The sequence below is a fragment of the Lampetra planeri genome, chromosome 36 (assembly GCF_965212315.1).
Source record: "Lampetra planeri chromosome 36, kcLamPlan1.2.h2, whole genome shotgun sequence".
Taxonomy (NCBI): domain Eukaryota; kingdom Metazoa; phylum Chordata; class Hyperoartia; order Petromyzontiformes; family Petromyzontidae; genus Lampetra; species Lampetra planeri.
The window spans coordinates 7,990,863-8,009,257 of NC_136142.1; the positions used below are offsets into that span (position 1 = coordinate 7,990,863).

Here is an 18,395-nt window from a genome sequence, read left to right on the forward strand (position 1 = left end):
GACGACAACAACACAAGGAATAGAGGGGTGTCAAGGTGAGCTGGAACCGCCTTGGGTGATTTTCCACACTGGATTTGGATGAATTGGACATTGCTTCACGGACGACACAAGAGGGCACCACCTTGTGGAGGCGGCATCAATTAAATTCAGGCTCTCGAGAAAAATCTTGGCGCGTAAAAACTAGTTGCCCATGAGTTTGTTGACACGCTTGCGGCACGTGCTTTAATCGCGCACGTGTTAATTCACTGCTGGGTAAGGGGATTCCCCCACGCTTTTGTGGGTTGTAGGGGTTATTTTACCGTGCTTCACCACGCTGGTCAGTTCGGGTTGGCGAAAGGCAGGGGGGGGGGGGCTTCGTAGACATTGGAGCATAGTACAGTACTGCAATGCACTGTATTTAGCTATACCGCCGACTGCTGACTACGTAGCCCCACTGCAACATACAATCAGAATGAGAATATTTATGCTGGAGGAGGAATGCATGTTCTCTGCACAAAGATGGCCCATCTACACACTGTCCCAGGCTCAATCCTGTGTGTAGCGAATTGTGTGTGTGTGTGTAAAGCGATGATGATAATAATTGTCCCGTTCACGAATCTTTTTGCAATTGTTTCCATCGGGCTAATGGTACAAATGAGAACGAACGAACAAGACACGCACAGTAGTACATACCGCGCAAATGAGGGGTACACATTGCACTGTAGTGACAAAGTAAAAACAATTGATTCTTGAAAGAAATGGAGACTCCAACCCGCCCATCCCCAATCATGACGATGTTTTTTTTGTGCGGTCATTGGTGGCTAAGATTAGACTGCCAACTCACTACACTCGATGCCAGTTCAATCACAGGATGGCGTTTAGATTTGAACCTATTATCTCAGCAGTGCCAGCAGTCCTCTGACCTCTGACCCACCCAGCCACATAAAGTTTTCTCACGCTTATCAGCATTCAATTGCCATCAAGTCCAGTGCACAGTTCACGGTGGCTAGGAGATGTTAACTACCTTACCTGGTATGCAGGAAGTCATGGGTTTAATCCCGACCACCCTGACACCTGTATATTTGGAGTTTGCGTGTCCCTCTTCCCGTGGTCGCGTGGATTTTTCTCCTCCAGTTTTTCCCTCCACATTTAGAATCAATATGCGTTCAGAGTATTTGGCTGCTATAAATTTCCACTTGAGCCACTTCGTTCAACTCTCATATATGTTCTGTCCCCCTTTTTTTCTGTCCCTCAAATTACATTTTGTCTTGTGCTATCCGCATCATGTGGTGAGACAAAGACGACGGTCATTTGAAACTCTCGCAGTGCGAGGGGCGACGATTTATAAACTCCTTTCACATGCCCTGCAAAAGTGTGTTTTATGACGTGACAGACAAACTGATTGTTTTTCCGTATTTTATGCCGGAATCGGGCAAATACTGTGAAAAGAACTCCTTTAATTTGATGTTTGTTTTGTTCAGTCATTGGTAACCAGGCTGCGATCATCACCTCACTGCACCCGAGAACACGGTTTAATTACAGGCAGCTGAATCCCCAAAGTTTAACTCGGGATATCAGCAGCGCCCATGCTCGGTGCTGAGATGTTGTACTAGCCCTCTGAGCCGCCATCCAGACAAATAGGTCACTATGCCGTTGTCAACATGACTGTGTAGTTAGTTGCTCCAGACAAATGATTTGTAGTTGCACAATTGTTGGGTTGAACCGGTTGCCTATTAATCTCATTGCATAGTTTCCACGACGGAGTAACGGACACCTTTGAAGCATTTTAATAGCTCGGCGATTTTAAGTTAATTTCCTTACGTTCACGATGCATGCGTAGAAATCGTGCTTTGTAAGGGATGGGCCCCCTATGACTTGCGCAAATTTCACCGTTCGGCTCACAGAACGAACGAGGAGCGAGCAATCGATTCTCAAGCCGTGATCCCGACCGGTGCCAATTCATTGAACCGCAGGGGCAGCGAATTGTTACGTTCCTGGACGCGATAAGTGCAGGTCCCCAACACAAGACGCAACTGCCGCCGATGGGATTTTATATTCAACGTTGCACGGGTGCGCTCACAAAACCGAGCTGGAGGCAATTTTGAACTCTGCCCACTCTCCTGCGTGTTTCTCTTAATGTAGGTAGATGGCAGCAGTGAGACACGCACATTGAACATGGCGGATTGTAGCAACAGGGGCATGAAGCCGAGATCAAGTCGTGCAGCCTCTTGGAGCTGATGTAATGGGCATCCGCTTAAGCTTTTCTAAGTCCCAATGGGTCGTTTGTTTTTTTTTGACGGGAGGGTTCTGCATTGGGCTGTTTGGCCAATTTCTTTTCAAAAGCAACGTTTTGCACGTGGGAAGAAGCCGCAGTACTCGCGACAAAACTCCCACCGCGCACGCGAGGGGCACACCGGAGTACCCGGACAAAACATCGCGCGACTTGAGAAGTTAACGCTCAAAAGATCGACACAGATGGGTTCACAAACCCACCTGCTGTGCTGCGATCACTGGCCCACCTTGCAGCCCAGCAGATTTTGGAGTTTCACAAATCCACATCGATAATTATCGTTCTGTGATCCACCGACCCCCCCCCCCCCCATCTTAAGCGTCGTCTACAGTTGTGAGACACGCGCGTTCTCCTTGTTATCGTTTGACGCGCGTGCGTGCGTGCGCGCGCCTGTTTGTGTTTTTTCCGTTGACGTGAACCTTTCTCTTGCACTCGTCAGATCGACAACCTCGTCCTGATCAACAAAATCAAGGAGCAGCTGATGGCGGAGAAGATCAGGCACCAGTCGCACCAGCCACTCGGGCAGCCGTTGCCACCGCCGCCACTCTCCCAACACTCGCCCTCCACCCCCAACCTAAGTCAGCAACAGCTGTCCCAACAGCAGCAGCAGCAGCAGCAACAACAGCAACAGCAGCAGCAACAGCAGCAGCAACAGCAGCAGCATGAGGCCCAGCATGGCTCTGGGAAGCCCAATGTGGCACTGCACGCCCGTCCACCAAGCACTATGGGTGAGGGGAGAGAGGGGGAGTGTTGTGAAAGTGGTTCAGGTGGTCTGGGCATGGGGCTAGGAAGCAGAGATTGGTGGATCGCTTGTAGATTGAGATGATCTCGTGCGTGTATCCACCAGTTGTGATTTTTGGCAGGAGCTGGGCGAGTTGTTTTTTTTCCCGATCGAGTAATCGTTTACCGATTTATTGGTTTGACCACTCGGCGAACGCAGTTGGGGGGGAGGGGGGGTAGGAAAAAAAGGTTTCGACCTTTGTTCTCCCCGTGTGTGCCGCTGGGTGGGAGGTGGTGGGCACGGCTAGGTTTACGGCACCGTCAACCTGACTGGTTTGTTAGGGCAGCCGCCTCTCTTAAAGGTGCCTGTGTAGTTGACCACAGAAGTCGTGGTCGTCGGTTATTATATTTAGTTGTTTAATCGACTTTCTCCCAGCTCCAGATTTGATTGATCATTATAAAAATTTGGGGGGGGGATGCTTAATTCACACGTCTATTTATTTATAGTGTATATATAAGGGTATGCTCTGGCCGGGTTGCACTGTGGTTAAATAAACTGAACTTGCAATTGGATAGCCACGAGTCGAATTCCCAGCCGAGGTGAAGTACGTAAATCGAGGCCAACTTCTCTTTACAGGGGTTGACCAAACGAGTGACACTTTGTGGGAAGTCAAACGGTGATCACCTCAAGGGAAAACTGGGCCTCACCATAGCAATGTGGAATTTTCACCATCAATTGGGCCGTCAATCGAGACCAGCACCACCGCCCCATGTCGTACTTCCTGACCCATTAGATTTAAGCGGCAGGCTGCTTCCAATATTCAAACCCTTTTATCGCGTGCTATGATTATCTTTGCAATTTTTTGCTATGCTGTTAAAAAAACGTATTAAAGAAAAATTGGAATCTTACCACTTAAATTGCTAGGGTTAAGTAAATTACTTAAATGGAATTATACATGACAATCATTGCCCCCTACTGCGAAAACCTGTCAGGACCCTCCTGAAAATTTCACGAGACCCAGCGAGGCTTTAATGGGTAAACGAGCAATGATGAGGGGAAAAAAATGCCATGCTCACGTGAGCTGGGAGACACTTTAGCTACGTTTTCATGACCACTGGGGAGCCTGCCAGCTTGAATTTGACTTTGGCTTGCCAGCTCTGCCCCTGTTTCCTCTGGTAGCCCTGCTGGACCTAGCCAACACCAAGGGGGGCCTACTGGGGTAGCGGGGTCTGCGAGATCCCTCTTTGCGAGGGAGCCCCACGCGCTTTCGCCCCGGGGCTGCCCCCAAAAAGAAAGAATTTGCGTGTTAATTATTGGGATGCGCGCGGTCGATGACGTCCGTTGCTCAGTTCAACTGCAGGTGTGCGTGATATAAAAAAAATATAAACGCAATTGAACCGCGGTTGAAGATTATAAACGTGTAATAGACTTTTTAGCGTGGCGATGGCCTAACCAAAACCAAATCTGCATTAAAACAATTTAAAACGATTTTTTTTTAAGATCGCTTTCCCAAGCCCTACGCCACAGCCGTGGAGGGTAGGGAGGGGGAGGGGGCTGGGGGGATGGTGCGGGAGGCTGGTGGATTGCGGGGACACGGATCCGGGTCTTGCTGCTGCTATGGTTAGTGTGAGGGTTAGGGTTTAGGGTTAGCGCTAGGGAGAGGGGGACAAAGGGTCTATTGGGCCCCCCCTTAATTCTTTCGACGGCCATTAGTCATAATTGTAACAATTGTCAGCATTAAATGTGTATAGGAATGGCTAAATGATTCGCAATATTGGATTCATAACACAAGTAATTCCCCACTGGGTGTTTTGTCCGAAATAAAAAACGGTTAGGAAAATAAATGTCTGACTTAGGTCCCCTGGTAGGAAAACAATTTGCACCCCCTCCAAAATGTTAAAACTTGAGCACCACTGACGATGAACTACATATTCATAAGCTCGTAAGCTTTCATTTAACCTCAGTCCTTGAAAAAGATGCTTAAATGACTGCACTTGCAGATTAGCCGATTTGTTACATCGCCGAGTGTTGGTCTCGTCTCCTGCCTCGCGCTCAAGTCTCATGACCCGTTGTGATGTCGATGCCCACTGCTAATCGTGTCACGTGCTGCCGCCGTGCTGTTGCAGGTGACATGGGCTGCCCGTCACCAGGGGTCATGGAAGGCCAGGTGGGCATGGCTCGGGGAATGGTGTCTTCGGCCGGAGGGGGCGGCGGTGGCAACCAGGGCCGCGTGGACACAGCGGGCAGCCCCCTGCCCATGATGCCAGGTGAGGGCCCGGTCTAATGCAGCAAAGTAGGTTCACCTTTCGATTTAAAGCTTTCGTGACTGCAGGGATGCATCTTCTTGGTTCTTTCGGTAAAGTCACGTAGAATGGAAATAATAAAATAAAACATAATAAAATTATTCTCACGACGTTTCGGCCACAACGCAAGCAGCCGTCCTCAGGCTGCTTGCGTTGTGGCGTCAGACGCTGTCTCCCCGACAGATCTGGTCTTCACCTGAGGACGGCTGCTTGCGTTGTGGCCGAAACGTCGTGAGAATTATTTAATAATGTTTTATTTTATTATTTCCATTCTACGTGACTTTACCGAAAGAACCAAGAAGATAGGTTGACCTTGTTTCGTGCACCATACGTGGGTAACGAGGTAAGACCGTTCCTTCTTTGGCGGTGCCACCATCCACAGGACTTGGTGGCATCGACTCAAAAAAACTCGCTGTTACCAAGGTGCAAAATCAAATTTACGATGCTCAACACCAGGGTAGCGACAACGTGCGCTCGCACGTAACAGCAACATCGAACCTTTGTTGTCTCACGGCGGGCTCAAGTTTGAGAACCCGGGCCTTTTTGAGGCTTCTACTGTAGAATATCAATCAGGGCATGGACCTTTGGCTTCGTGTGGGAGTGAATGCCACGTCAAGATCTCTTGAGCGAGACAGGATCGGGGCCTGACTTGTGTTTAATATCACTCAACCCAGAGAAACACATTCCTTCGGAGTGGGCAGGTAGGAACTTGGTTGGACAGCGCATTCGTGCGATCCGTGTCACGCGGCGCAAGCTGCGTGGGGCGGCGCGTGACGTGGTGCTGAGCCCGCCAGAAGCACTCTATGAAATACAAATCGAGGGCGTGGCTATGCACGACAGACAGTCAGACAGACAAATAATCCCTGGTGGGCAGTGTGGAACTGTTGTTCCTACCTGTAATATCCCGCTTCACTAGTAGGGGGAGAGTATCTAGACAACCCGTACCAAGGCAAAATTAACCCAACCCTAAAACCAATAGCAATACCCGCCATTCGCCACTAAGTGACATCACCCCGGCACCTGTGCCAGGCCAGGTGCACCCAACCCCACGCGATCTCGCACGCATTCACTCGCGCCACTTGTCGCGTTCATCCTTCTACCACGTGTCGGAGCTTGCGCAACTCGAGGCGCTCACGAAGGCTCAGTGCGTCGCATATTCACGACGCGTTGACGCTCCACAAGGCACGCGCGCGACCGCTCATGCAGCCCCAATGCTGCCCCGCGGCAAGACTCGTCTCGCTTCCTCCCAGAGCAAACCTCTTGTGTAGAAGGGCACGCCAAGGCTGGCCCCGGGAAGTGTCTGGACCGCACCCTTCTGCTCCCGCGCTCTCACCTCGCTCCCGTTCACGTCTGCTGCTCACCAGGCCCCCCCACCCAACTAAACCCCTTGCATACATAGGCTCTCTCCACCAGAGTGTGAAGCTGCACTCGCCGTCTCAAGAGACTGGCTCCTTTTGCATGCGCTGCCAATCGGGCCCAGTTGGTACTTCAGCCACTGAGTGGCCAATAATTGCATCAAACACATTCCTGCGGAGGACCTGGTAGGAACGTTGGGTTGCTCGGTCAATGGCCAGGGTCAACGGCGGCGTGGTGTATTCCGCAAATATGCCCGACTGTGAGGGCGAGCACAAGCCGGCGTGAGTAGGTTAAACGTTGAGTTTAATAAGGGCACCACGGTGTGACCAGCCCCTCCCCACCCTCCCCTCTCCCTCCCATTTCTGGATGCACGACGGACGGACACAATAATCCCCTGTGGGCTGGTGTAACCAGGAGGTTCCTACCAGTATAACTCTCTCCAGAATTGGTCTTTACACCTCCCTGAATGCAAGTTTATCTATTCCCGGCTCGGCACCACACCTGACTGAAAGATAGATAATAAACAACACATTAGATGACATCTTCTTGGTTCTTTCGGTAAAGTCACGAAGAATGGAAATAATAAAATAATACAAATAAAACATAATAAAATAATTCTCACGACGTTTCGGCCACAACACAAGCAGCCGTCCTCAGGTGAAGAACAGGTCTGTCGAGAAGACAGAGTCATTCAGACGCTGCTTGCGTTGTGGCCGAAACGTCGTGAGAATAATTTTATAATCTTTTCTTTTTATTATTTTATTATTTCCATTCTACGTGACTTTACCGAAAGAACCAAGAAGATGAATCCCTGCAGTAACGAAAGCTTTAAATCGAAAAATTAGATGACATATTTACAATACTGTTGCTCCCGTTGCCGGGTGTAGATATTTTCTAGATCAGCTGTGGGGCAGTGTCCATTAACCCCGTGACTGCTTGGAAGATTAGTAATTCACACAGCTTTTTGTCAGTCCACTGCTGGACGAAGGCCTCCCCACGTTGTGTCGGTCGTGGTCGTTGCATATCTATACTTCACCACACTGGGGTCAGTGCTCTGTTGGTGAAGGTGATGGGTGATGGGTGCCCCATTAGCGGTTCAAATATTACTCGCCGCTGATATTATCCATGGCTGGAAATCGATCTCGGGTCACTGGGTTCATGATTCCGTGCGCCAACCGCTGTCCCACCGCTCCCCACAAGCTCTCATCCCACATGAATAAGCATATACGTACATACGTAAGGGTGAGTGAGTGTTCATGGATGTTCGTTGAATTGAGAGGACGGGTAATATTTACTTACCTTTTGAAAGCATAGGCTCGGAAATGCCTTGAGCATGTATGTACGAGTAAGTGAGTGAGCGAGTGGATGAGTTAGGGAGCGAGTGGATGAGTTGGGGAGTGAGTGAACAAGTGGGTGAGTGAGCGAATGAGTGAGTGAAAACTAATTTCTTTAGAACTGCTTTTTGTGTTGAGTTTGGTGTTCTTCCCCCTCCCCCCACCTTCGATGAGCACGGTTGGCTACGTACGATGCGAAAGAAGTTCAACACACATACATACAGTGTGAGAGTGAGTGAGTCAGAGGGTGGGTGCGTGAGTCCATGAGTGAGCGTGTGGGTGGGTGCGTGAGTGAGTGAGCGAGTAAGCGAGCGGGCGAGCGTGCGAGTGCGCGAGTGGGTGAGTAAACGAGTGACTTGAGAGCCACGTAGGTAAAAAATGAAATAAAAATGAATAAAAAATAAAAACAATAAAATCACGACGTTTCGGAGGCAACACAAGCTTCCGTCTTCGGGCGAAACTGTCACAGCAAAATATCTGTATCAAATCTAGAATTGACGTGAGAGCGTTTGCGTCCTCGCAGGCCTGACGTCGGCGCACCAGGTGCTGGAGGGCATGTCCGGCGTGGGCACCGTGGGCAAGCGCGGAGAGCGTGGCCGCAGGAAAAAGGCGGCCCTGGACGGTGGCGGGCAGCCGGTGCTAGTCGTGCCCTACCCCATCCTCGCGTCGGGCTCCGACCAGCCCAAGGACGGCAAGACGTACAAGTGAGTGCACTAGCGGCGCCCCCGCCCATCTCTCCTCATCTCACATCTTCTGCCTCTTGCAAATACAGCAGAGTAGGTTGCCATCGTACGAATGTTGAACTTCTTTTCGTGCCTTACGTAGCCAGCGAGGTAAGACCGTACCATCGAGGTAAGACCGTTCCTTCTACGTCGGTGCCACCGCCCACAGGACTTGGTGGCATTGACTCTAAAAAAACATTTTTTAACGAGGTGCAAAAACGAAATTTACCATGCTCGGCACCTATGTAGTAATTGCAGACACGTGTTCCCTACATTTATCGCAATCTTAATCGAATGATCACAAGTCAAATCCTAATTACTTTTGAATTTTGACGGGGTTGATTTTTCCGTACTCCCCATTTGCCTCTTGCTTAGGTCCCGTCCACTCAACACTTTCCATGGTTTTCCATCATCTCCCCCTCATCGCTTTTCTCATTCCCTACGCCTTCTCCGCCCCATGTCTTTGTTTTTCCCCTTTGTCCACCACGGTGGCGAGATGTTAACTCCCTCACCTGGTATGCAGGAGGTCGTAGGTTCGACCCCGACCCTGACGCCTGTATATTTGGAGTTTCCATGTTCTCCCTGTCGTCGCGTGGAATTTTCTCCGGCATTTCTGTTCTTTCCCTCCACATTTAGAATCAACATCACGCGTTTTAGAGTATTTGGCTGCTATAAATTTCCACGTGATGAAGATAAGCCGCTTCGTTGAGCTATCATTTGTAGCCAGGTCGCTTCTGAAAACGAGTGCGACAGCTCAGTGGGCCTTACCCTGGTAAAATAGAAAATATTTTTAGTCGTCTTCCTCATCCCACCCCTGCTTTGTATCTCCTCATTCATGCCCCTTTTGTGTCCCCGCATCTCCACTTTACCTGCGCACTGTCTCCCATTATCCACCGTTTGTCTCCTTCTCTTCACCTCCACTCATCTACCATTTGCCTCCCCGTATCTTCCCCATCTCCTCTCTGTTCCCCTGACCTGTTTGCCTCCCGGGCACATGGCTACGATCACCGTCACCGCCATTCTCCGCCCAACCCGAATCCTCCTTTTTCAAGGCAATAGCACACGCAATAGCACACGTAGCTTTTTTTTTCTCTGAGCGACAGTCCTTGGCATCATCCGAGTTTATTTTGCTTGCGAATTCGATAACGACTTAATCGTATCTGCCCTATCCTCTCCATCACACGACTTATTAATGTCATTTCGGCACTCGCTGTCGGGAAATCCGAAACGGCGATGGGGTGGCGGTTGTCCCAGTTGGTAGGGGTCACGGTTTAAGTTGTAGTCGTGTCATGCTCGATTCTGATTGGACGATAAAGTCACGTGGGCTGCCTTGTACCATACCAAGTCCGTGCCTTTGTTACTCAAACGTTCAGCTAAAAAAAGTGCAGCAACCCTAATCAAGTTTGGTCAACTCTTGAAGGGATCTCGGAAGCAGTTCTCCGGTATCTGCTTCCGCGGGTGCATTCTCTCACAATAAATATTTAGCTGCTGTGTTTACATTTTTTTGAATGGATTCTCCATCCTGTAGCATGATGCTGATTGCACAATCGAGATAAAATAGGGGAAAAGAATATTAGAGCAAAAATCGACATCTCATCTCTGTGTTGGGGCCATTGCAACTTACTCGCCAACATATTTTTTTGTCGACATGCTTTTAGTTACGTTGCTAATTGGCACGCAAACGACTCATCTCTTATCATCGATTTTTGCTCACGATGCACTTTTCAAATTGCGCCTACGAATCCTGGGTCTATAAATCGATATATGCAAAAATACAACAATCGAGTTGTAGCACATAACACACAAAAACAGGATGCAATCAATCTTGAATCCCGACAACTCATTGGATCACTGTTGAGGGGCTGGGGGGGGGTGTAAGGGGTGAATCATTATACGCTCATATAAATCAGTATTGTGTATGACCCTTAGGTGTTGTACTGTCCTTTCAGAATTCAGTAGACTGTAAATTAACCACTGGGGTTAATTTAACTGCACGCGCGTGATAATTTGCACGCACTGCTGAGCACGCGCATGTGGTTTTAGTTGCGGGGCATGCCCATGCATTTGTTTTTGACAAGGCAAGGTACTGAGTACCAACCCTTTTAAGTCCATCTAGATACCTGAATTTGCCCACCCTCATCATCATGTATTCCCTCTCCATGTCCACCACCCCCCTCTCTCTTCATCCCTACACACTCCCTCCTCATCTCCACTCACTCCCTCCTCATCCCCACGCAATCCCTCTCCATCCCCACGCACTCCATCTTCATCCACACACACTCCCTCTTCATCCCACCACCCCCACCACCACCCTCCTGCTGCCCCTTCACATTCCCCTCCGTTCTCTCCCCAAGCCATCTTCCTCAGCCCACACTTACTCCCCTGTCGACAGTGGTCAATCACTGAGCCTCCTTTGTGCTGCTGGAGCTGTTCCCAAATTCCGTTCGGTGAACTCGCTCCTTTCCACTATCCAGGTTTTTAATTATAGCAGTCGCTTTTCCTTTCGAGTGCACATGAAGTCATCATCGCACATGACGCTAGCCTGATGAGCGGTAAATGTGTCCAGAGCCCACTCCGCGAAGAGGAGTGAGTACTCATGCCCTCGAATTGTAGGACAAATCCGCGAAAGCTTGCCTCTCCGCGAAACTTTCCACTTCCTTCAATTGATGCGGTTAATTGAGAGTCTACTCGCTGTGTGTTGTGCTGCTTTACCGAAGTGCATTTTGACAGTTTTCGTGTGGACCACTAAAATTGTGCTTTCTAGAATCGAGCTTTTGTGCCAAGTTGGTTGCCTCGCCCTTGATCTCAAATTCCCGTCCGTCTCTTGTTTTTCAAAACTTGCATATACGCTCCTGCCAAATCGTTTGTTGAGCATTGGCGGCAAAGTAGGATTATTTGCGTAGAGCTGCTATGACTGCTGTTAAAAGTGTCGATGCCTGCAGAGTAGGTGTATGTCTCCAGCTGCCATTGCTCTTAAACAAAATCTTGTTTTCAGAACTGTTATTTGTTCTTCAGTTTAAATAATGTAATTTAAAGTAGAATTTTACAGCGTGAAGTCAAGCTTCGTCACGGTAACCTGAGGTTGTATAAAATCATGATTAGGTCGCGAAACATACAACTTTATTGGCTTGCGAGAAAGTGTTTTAAAAATTTGGCAAAACATCCCAGTCACAAGATGTCGTCCTTCTTAGGTAAATGAATGACTGTTATCACGATGATTACAACTGCCGTCAGTTTTCCTGCCCGTGCTGTCATCGTGGACAATTGCCATCGCCAGAGGAATGTGGAATTTCCGTAGTTGGTTCAGGGCCACCAACAGAGACGAGCCCACACTCATTTGACAGGGGAGGGTCGGGGGGGGGATGCTTGACCAGTGACATAACTCATTGTGAACCTGTCACAAAATGTAAAAGACCCATACTTAGCGAAAAAGAAAAATCTATTAATCTTTTAATAAATACCCCCGTATCTCTTTTACACTATCTTGCCCAGACATCCGGACTAGCTTGGTGAGAATTTTAAACGCTTCGGATAAATATTTGGAGAGAGATAAAACGCCGAACTTGGTGATGACGGCACTCGCAATGCTCGATGTCTTCATTAGGTCGGGTTGATAATCGTGTGTGCGGGTCAAACCACCTGTGGGATTAAGAGGTGACCCTCCCCCACCCCCATACCTAGATGGCAGTACAGCAAGTAGGTTCCTTACCGATGTGTACTGCATATGTTGCTTGCATGTTATCGCCTCATATGCTTGGTGAGAGTTTTATTTTTTTTCCGACCAGGGACTCGCCACCTTACTCCCATGTGGCGTGAAAAACGCAAAAGTCGAAATTGGTCAAATATCCAGACCGCAGGAGCCACCTGAAAAAAGAGCTTACACTCGAGCCTTTCTGGATAAATAAATTATAATTGCTACTATTTTGCATGCTACTATATATTTTTTATTATTATATTTATATAAATATTAATACTCTATTTTTGTCCCCCCTCCAAAAGATAAGTTCATCTAATCGGATTATTTCATGTGCCATCACCTGTTGTCACGTTACAGTTTAAACCCCTTCGGGTCAATCGCGGAGGGAGGGGGTCAAGACACCAAGTAAGACAAATCGTTTTTTTTCATCATCAGTGACACAAAAGATACTCGATCGCAAATGCGAGGATGCCACACAGCCCCCCACGAGGGAACGCCTCCTCGTCTTGTCGTCGATGTTCGGTGTCGTCGCGCGGCCCCCAAAAGGGGGTCTGCTTTTGTGTGGGATTGTTTGACGCCCGCCTCCCAGCGTGGCTCTAGAGTTTCGCTAGATTTGGACAGGCGGTGATGTGGCTCGGTGGCTCGGGGGGTGGGGGGGGGGGTCATAACGGGCGTGTCGGAGCACTGAGCGCGCACGCTGCCGAGATGCCGGGTTCGGAACCGGGGGTTGTATCCACCGAGGATTAAACCGGCCTTCAAAATTCCAGTCTATTGCTGTGCTCCGTCCCGCGACCAATGGCTGCACAAGGACCCAACCTACTAAATGTTTGTTGAAATTAATTACGAATGCTAAATGTTTTTTTTAATGAATGTATTTCGGCACAGAGGACTACAAGTTTCAATTGATTGAAACGCAGCGAACACTCGTTCATTTTTTTTCCTCATCCAAGATTTTACGCTGAGTTTGCTTTCGGTATCACAGAATGAGACTAATTCGGAGCTCTGCAGCGAGCACTGTGCGAGAAAACTGCCCCCAGGAGTTGACGTCACGTAACTGCTTCTGAAGTGGCTTCAAATAAGCACCTTTATGCACACGATTTAAACACCTTTACATCAAATTTTGATTTAAAGCTTTCGTGACTGCAGTGATTCATATTCTTGGTTCTCTCGGTAAAGTCACCTGATGATGATTGCTTGTGTTGCAGTCGAAACGTCGTGAGAATTTTATTGTTTTATGTTTTTATTATTTTATTATTTCCCTTCTTCGTGACTTTACCGAAAGAACCAAGAATACCTTTACATCACTGAAATGTTTAAATCTCTTTCGAGCTGTAATTGATATAAATTGAGTGTAGAATCACATTTAATGATGTTTTTTTTTTTTACCAGTCATTGCCAGTCGGGCCGAGATCATCAACTCGCTACACTTGAGAACCCAGTTTCAATCACAGGTGGCTTCAACCAGGATTCCAACCCAGAATCTTAGCAGTGCCGGCTCTGTGCTCTGACCTGTGTCACCCAGCCACCTCTAGCAGCGAATACTCTTTAACGTAACACAAATGAATGTGGTCCAGCATCAGATTGACTTCAAAAGTAGTTCTGTGAAGTCCTCTTCCTGGGTCTTTCTGACACGACCTGATGTCACGTTGCTCGCTGCGGCAGTCACTGATAGAATTGTAATCACCTTCCAATGTGACATCGTTGACAACACAATTATATAATTGGACTTGTATATTTTTTACATAGCGAGAGTGGTGCAGATGTTGAATGTTGCAGTCAGCGGTGGCGTGTATATGGAGCTGAGAGTAGTGATTTAATTAATTACAGCTGAAAATTTAGGGGTTGTAACGATGCTTTAATTATTTTCGGTTTCTTTGATGCGTGAAAATTGCATGAAATTGATAGGCTAATGCTCGGCTAATGGAGCAAACAAAACTCTCCAAATGAGACGGAACAAATGAAAAACAATGCAAAAGAGGAAGTAAAATTTAACACTCTATCGATTCTTGAATCAAATGATGGCAATTCATCAATTTGCTGGGGGAGGGGTAGAGGTTATGAGAATTGCTAATGAATGTATTTTGCGTTGATGCTTGGATCACGGTGGCGAGATGTTAACTACCTCGCCTGGTATGCAGCAGGACGTGGGTTTGATCCCGACCCTGACGCCTATACATTTGGAGCTTGCATGTTTTCCTCGTGGTCGCATGAATCTTTCTCCACATTTATAAACATGCGTTCAGAGTATTTGTCTGCTATCCATTTCCCGATGATAGGACACTTTGTTGAGCTATCATTTTTGGCCGGGTCACATCTGAAAAAGAGCAACATAGCTCATTGGGCCTTATCTTGTACAATAAAGATAGTAAAATAGTTAATGAGACATGAAACATCAGTTTATCAATCGATGTCAATTCTTCAGATTATGATGCATGCGTCAAATCGTATGTGTGTAAGAATTTATATTTTCAATTCCTGCATCTTGTGGGCTCACATGACCCCCTTCAGCCACTGTTGACAGCCTCATTCACCACAGTGTACGCTTAAAAATGTATTCCTGAATAAAATCCCAACTCTTGGGGCAAGACAATTCATCTTAACCGATCGCCAGCGGGAAACGGGTACATTGTTAGACGCCCATGGTAAATGGAATAAAGAATCTACGGGACCCAAATATTAGACATCGTTACGCAAGCTGGACAGAATCCATACTCTTAGTTCTTTCGGTAAAGTCACGTAGGTAAAAAATGAAATAAAAATTAATAAAAATAAAACAATAAAAATCACGACGTTTCGGAGGCAACACAAAGCCTCCATCTTCAGGTGAAACCGTCACAGCAAAATATCTGTACCTTATATAGTGGTTAAGGGGGGAGGAGCCAGGAAGGGCAGCGGGGGAGTTGTGAAGTGGTCAATTACTGCTTTTGTTGTACTGCTGGGTGGGTAAATGAATTAGATACGATTAAGCCGCTCTTTGTTATGCTGTTTGTGCGCAAGTCGCTCTCTGCATCGCACGCGTAACCCCCCCACTGCAGCCACAAATGTAGACCGCCACCACTGTCGCCATTTGTTTGAACGTAGCAAAACTCTTGGGGGATATGGGTACAGTGCGTTTGGCGTTCCCCTGCGGGCAAGGGTATGGGTCTGCACCGAACATCGGCGCAGCGCGAGAGGCGTTGGGAAGCTTGACACGTGACCTCGTGGCGGAACGCCGCCACGACTCGTGGCTTAGCGCACACGGCCCCACCACCGTTTGATTCCCGGTTATGCTCACCGGATGGACGATGATTTGCGTCCCGGGAAAATAATTGCCTGCGCTGCGAGGATAGGCCACCGAGTGCCCCCCTTGGTCGTCAAATGTATTGTTGTTGGACATTTTGGAGAAATATCAAATGCGCACTGCAGAGTAGAACCAAGTGTTATGTTTTGAGTAGCTACAGAATCCCCACGTCTACACTAGCAAAAGTTATAAGCGAGCATCATCTACTCCTTCCCCTAGTTAGGTAAAAGGACGTTTATTTAAAGCAACACTCTACGAGAGTCCCATTTATTTAGTTAGCTCACTGGTAAAAAAAACAAAAAACATGCTCTTCGTATGATGTTTATAATCTTTCTGCGTGGTGGTGCACATGCAAGTTTTGAAAGATGCCCTCGCCATGCTCTGTGACTGCTGGTTGCTATGCTTTTAACCCGATTTGGATCAAGTTCAGGACACTGGTAAAAGCAAAGCCCTGTTTTGTACCACCAACTTTTATTTCTACCTTGACGCGGCGAAGACATGCAGGAGATAAATGTCGACGCTTTGTCCATGTATCAGCCATTGGGGGGGCGTTAGTGGCGGTCCACTATAGCTGCAAATCCCACGACCTGTTTATTACATTTAAATAATATTCCATAATGTTTAACAGCCCTTCTGTGTCAGTCTACTTGTAGAGAAGGCCCCTTCCCTGCGCACTGTTAGTCATGGAGGTTGTGCGACCGAACTTTACTACGCTGGTCAGTGCAGATTGGTCAAAGAGGCGGGGCGGGGGGAGGCCCAGGACCAGTTTATAACGATCACTCGCCATTGATGCTAGTCATGGCCTGTGATCGAACTCAGGTTTCCGGTTTGGTAGCATTGGGTGTTGAACCGCTGCGCCACTGCTCAACCCCCTCGCTCAGTGTGTTGTTAAGCGACATGTATTTTGTGCTGTCCTCGTGGATTGTGGGTAATATAATGAACTGACCTGAATGTGAAACGATCTGAAATCATTTATTTCACATTGAAATATTAAATTGGTCTTGTTTTATTACGCACATTTCTCGATACATACGTCATAATCTTTAAGGAGTGCTTAGAATCGCTGCCATGGAGGCATGTCACGATGCCTTGATTAATAAATTATTAATTATTTGGTTAGATCATGGATATGTATATGCTAACGTTATATTTAGGCAAACGGGGACGAACAAAACAGCATAAGTAAGGCAAATGCAATGTGTGAATGAATAGACGCAAAGCCAGAAAAAATATGGATAAAAAGCATCTTACTGAATCAAATTGTAACCCTGAATAGAGAGAAATGTTACCTTGAGGCAAATGGAACAAAGGGATGAATGAGTGACAATAAGAATGAGACAATGGTGAGAATTAATTAAATTGCTGGTGGTGTGAGTGTTTACATGCCTATTGAATTGTTACTTTCTCACAACAATAATAAGAGTGGTTGGGTGCTCATCATGTTAATGAATTGTATAGAATGTCCTTCTTACTTCTGTGTCTCTTTGTCACTCTCTTCTCCCCTAAACCCCATCCGCAACCCCAACCGAACCCATCCACCCATCTCTGCGCACGGACGCTCACGGACACCCCTACCGATCCAACCAATTCCATCTAAACAAAACAAATCCGCAACCTCTGCTCCCTCGCACAACCCCATAACGACAACGAACGTCTCCTCCCGACCAATCGCCAACCGCCGCGGCGGGTGGTCCCCGCGACGACGACGACGACGACAACGACGCCCCCGGTGGGCAGGTGCAAGATGTGCCCCCTGACCTTCTTCACCAAGTCGGAGATGCAGACGCACGCCAAGTCGCACACGGAGGGCAAGCCGCACAAGTGCCCGCACTGCTCCAAGTCGTTTGCCAACGCCTCGTACCTGGCTCAGCATCTACGCATCCACTCGGGCGTGAGGCCCTACCACTGCTCCTACTGCGAGAAGGCCTTCCGCCAGCTGTCGCACCTGCAGCAGCACACGCGGTGCGTGGGCGGGGGGTGGCTTTTTTGCGTGCTGCTCGTTCGCATCTCCTAGGTGGCGAACGAGAGACGGCGGCGACGGGTCGACGCCTTCGCGCGAGATTGTGTCTCGGGAGCGCCTTGCGTGCGGCTTTGCGTCACGTTTCATCTCTCTCTCTTTCTCGCCACCGTGGCGCCCCATGTTAACTACCTCGCCTGCTATACAGGAAGTTGTGGGTTCGATCCCGACCCTGACGGCATGTACATTTGGAGCTTGCGGTGTCTCTCTCCCCGTGGTCGCGTGGATTTTTCTCTGGGCCCTCCGGTTTTTCCCTCCACATTTAGAATCAGCGTCTACGCGTTGAGAGTATTTGGGCCTTACCTGGTAAAATACAAATAGTTTAGTTTTATATCAGCCATATTATATCGGACACCCCCAGTGGCAGCTGCTGTACCTGTGCGTCACGAGGTGACTCGGAACCTGGCCTGCATCGTGCGTTAGTCTACCAGCAAGGCGAGGCGGGCGATAGTTGCTGTTGTGTGTATCCCATTTGAGTAGTTTGTGAGGATTTTTTATTTTATTTGGCAAATTTGGGCCGTGGCACCGCCAAACAATGGCCCACACGCGCAGGGGATCTCGAATGCCCACTGTGTAGCAGACGCAGTGTACTTTACGGTTGATACTGCCACAGTGATAACCATGGCAGCCACCGGGTTAGAACTGTGAAACTCTGCAACAAGTGGCAACCGCCCGCTGCTACTGAGCTGCGTCACC

At 48.3% G+C, this 18,395-nt stretch overlaps 1 protein-coding gene across 5 annotated transcripts in view; it reads left to right on the forward strand.

Moving 5' to 3' along the window:
• The window catches only part of LOC144730750 (zinc finger protein 362-like), a 63,775-nt gene that overhangs the window by 35,237 nt on the left and 10,143 nt on the right, over positions 1–18,395 (forward strand). For 3 of the 5 annotated variants that reach the window (XM_078611481.1, XM_078611480.1, XM_078611479.1), the window contains 6 exons: positions 2,709–2,997; positions 4,491–4,610; positions 5,117–5,257; positions 8,507–8,687; positions 12,760–12,807; positions 17,420–17,644. In XM_078611481.1, the coding sequence (XP_078467607.1) occupies positions 2,709–2,997; positions 4,491–4,610; positions 5,117–5,257; positions 8,507–8,687; positions 12,760–12,807; positions 17,420–17,644 (1,004 nt within the window). The remainder of the gene's footprint in view (positions 1–2,708; positions 2,998–4,490; positions 4,611–5,116; positions 5,258–8,506; positions 8,688–12,759; positions 12,808–17,419; positions 17,645–18,395) is intronic. The other 2 variants (XM_078611483.1, XM_078611484.1) reach the window with 2 other exon arrangements.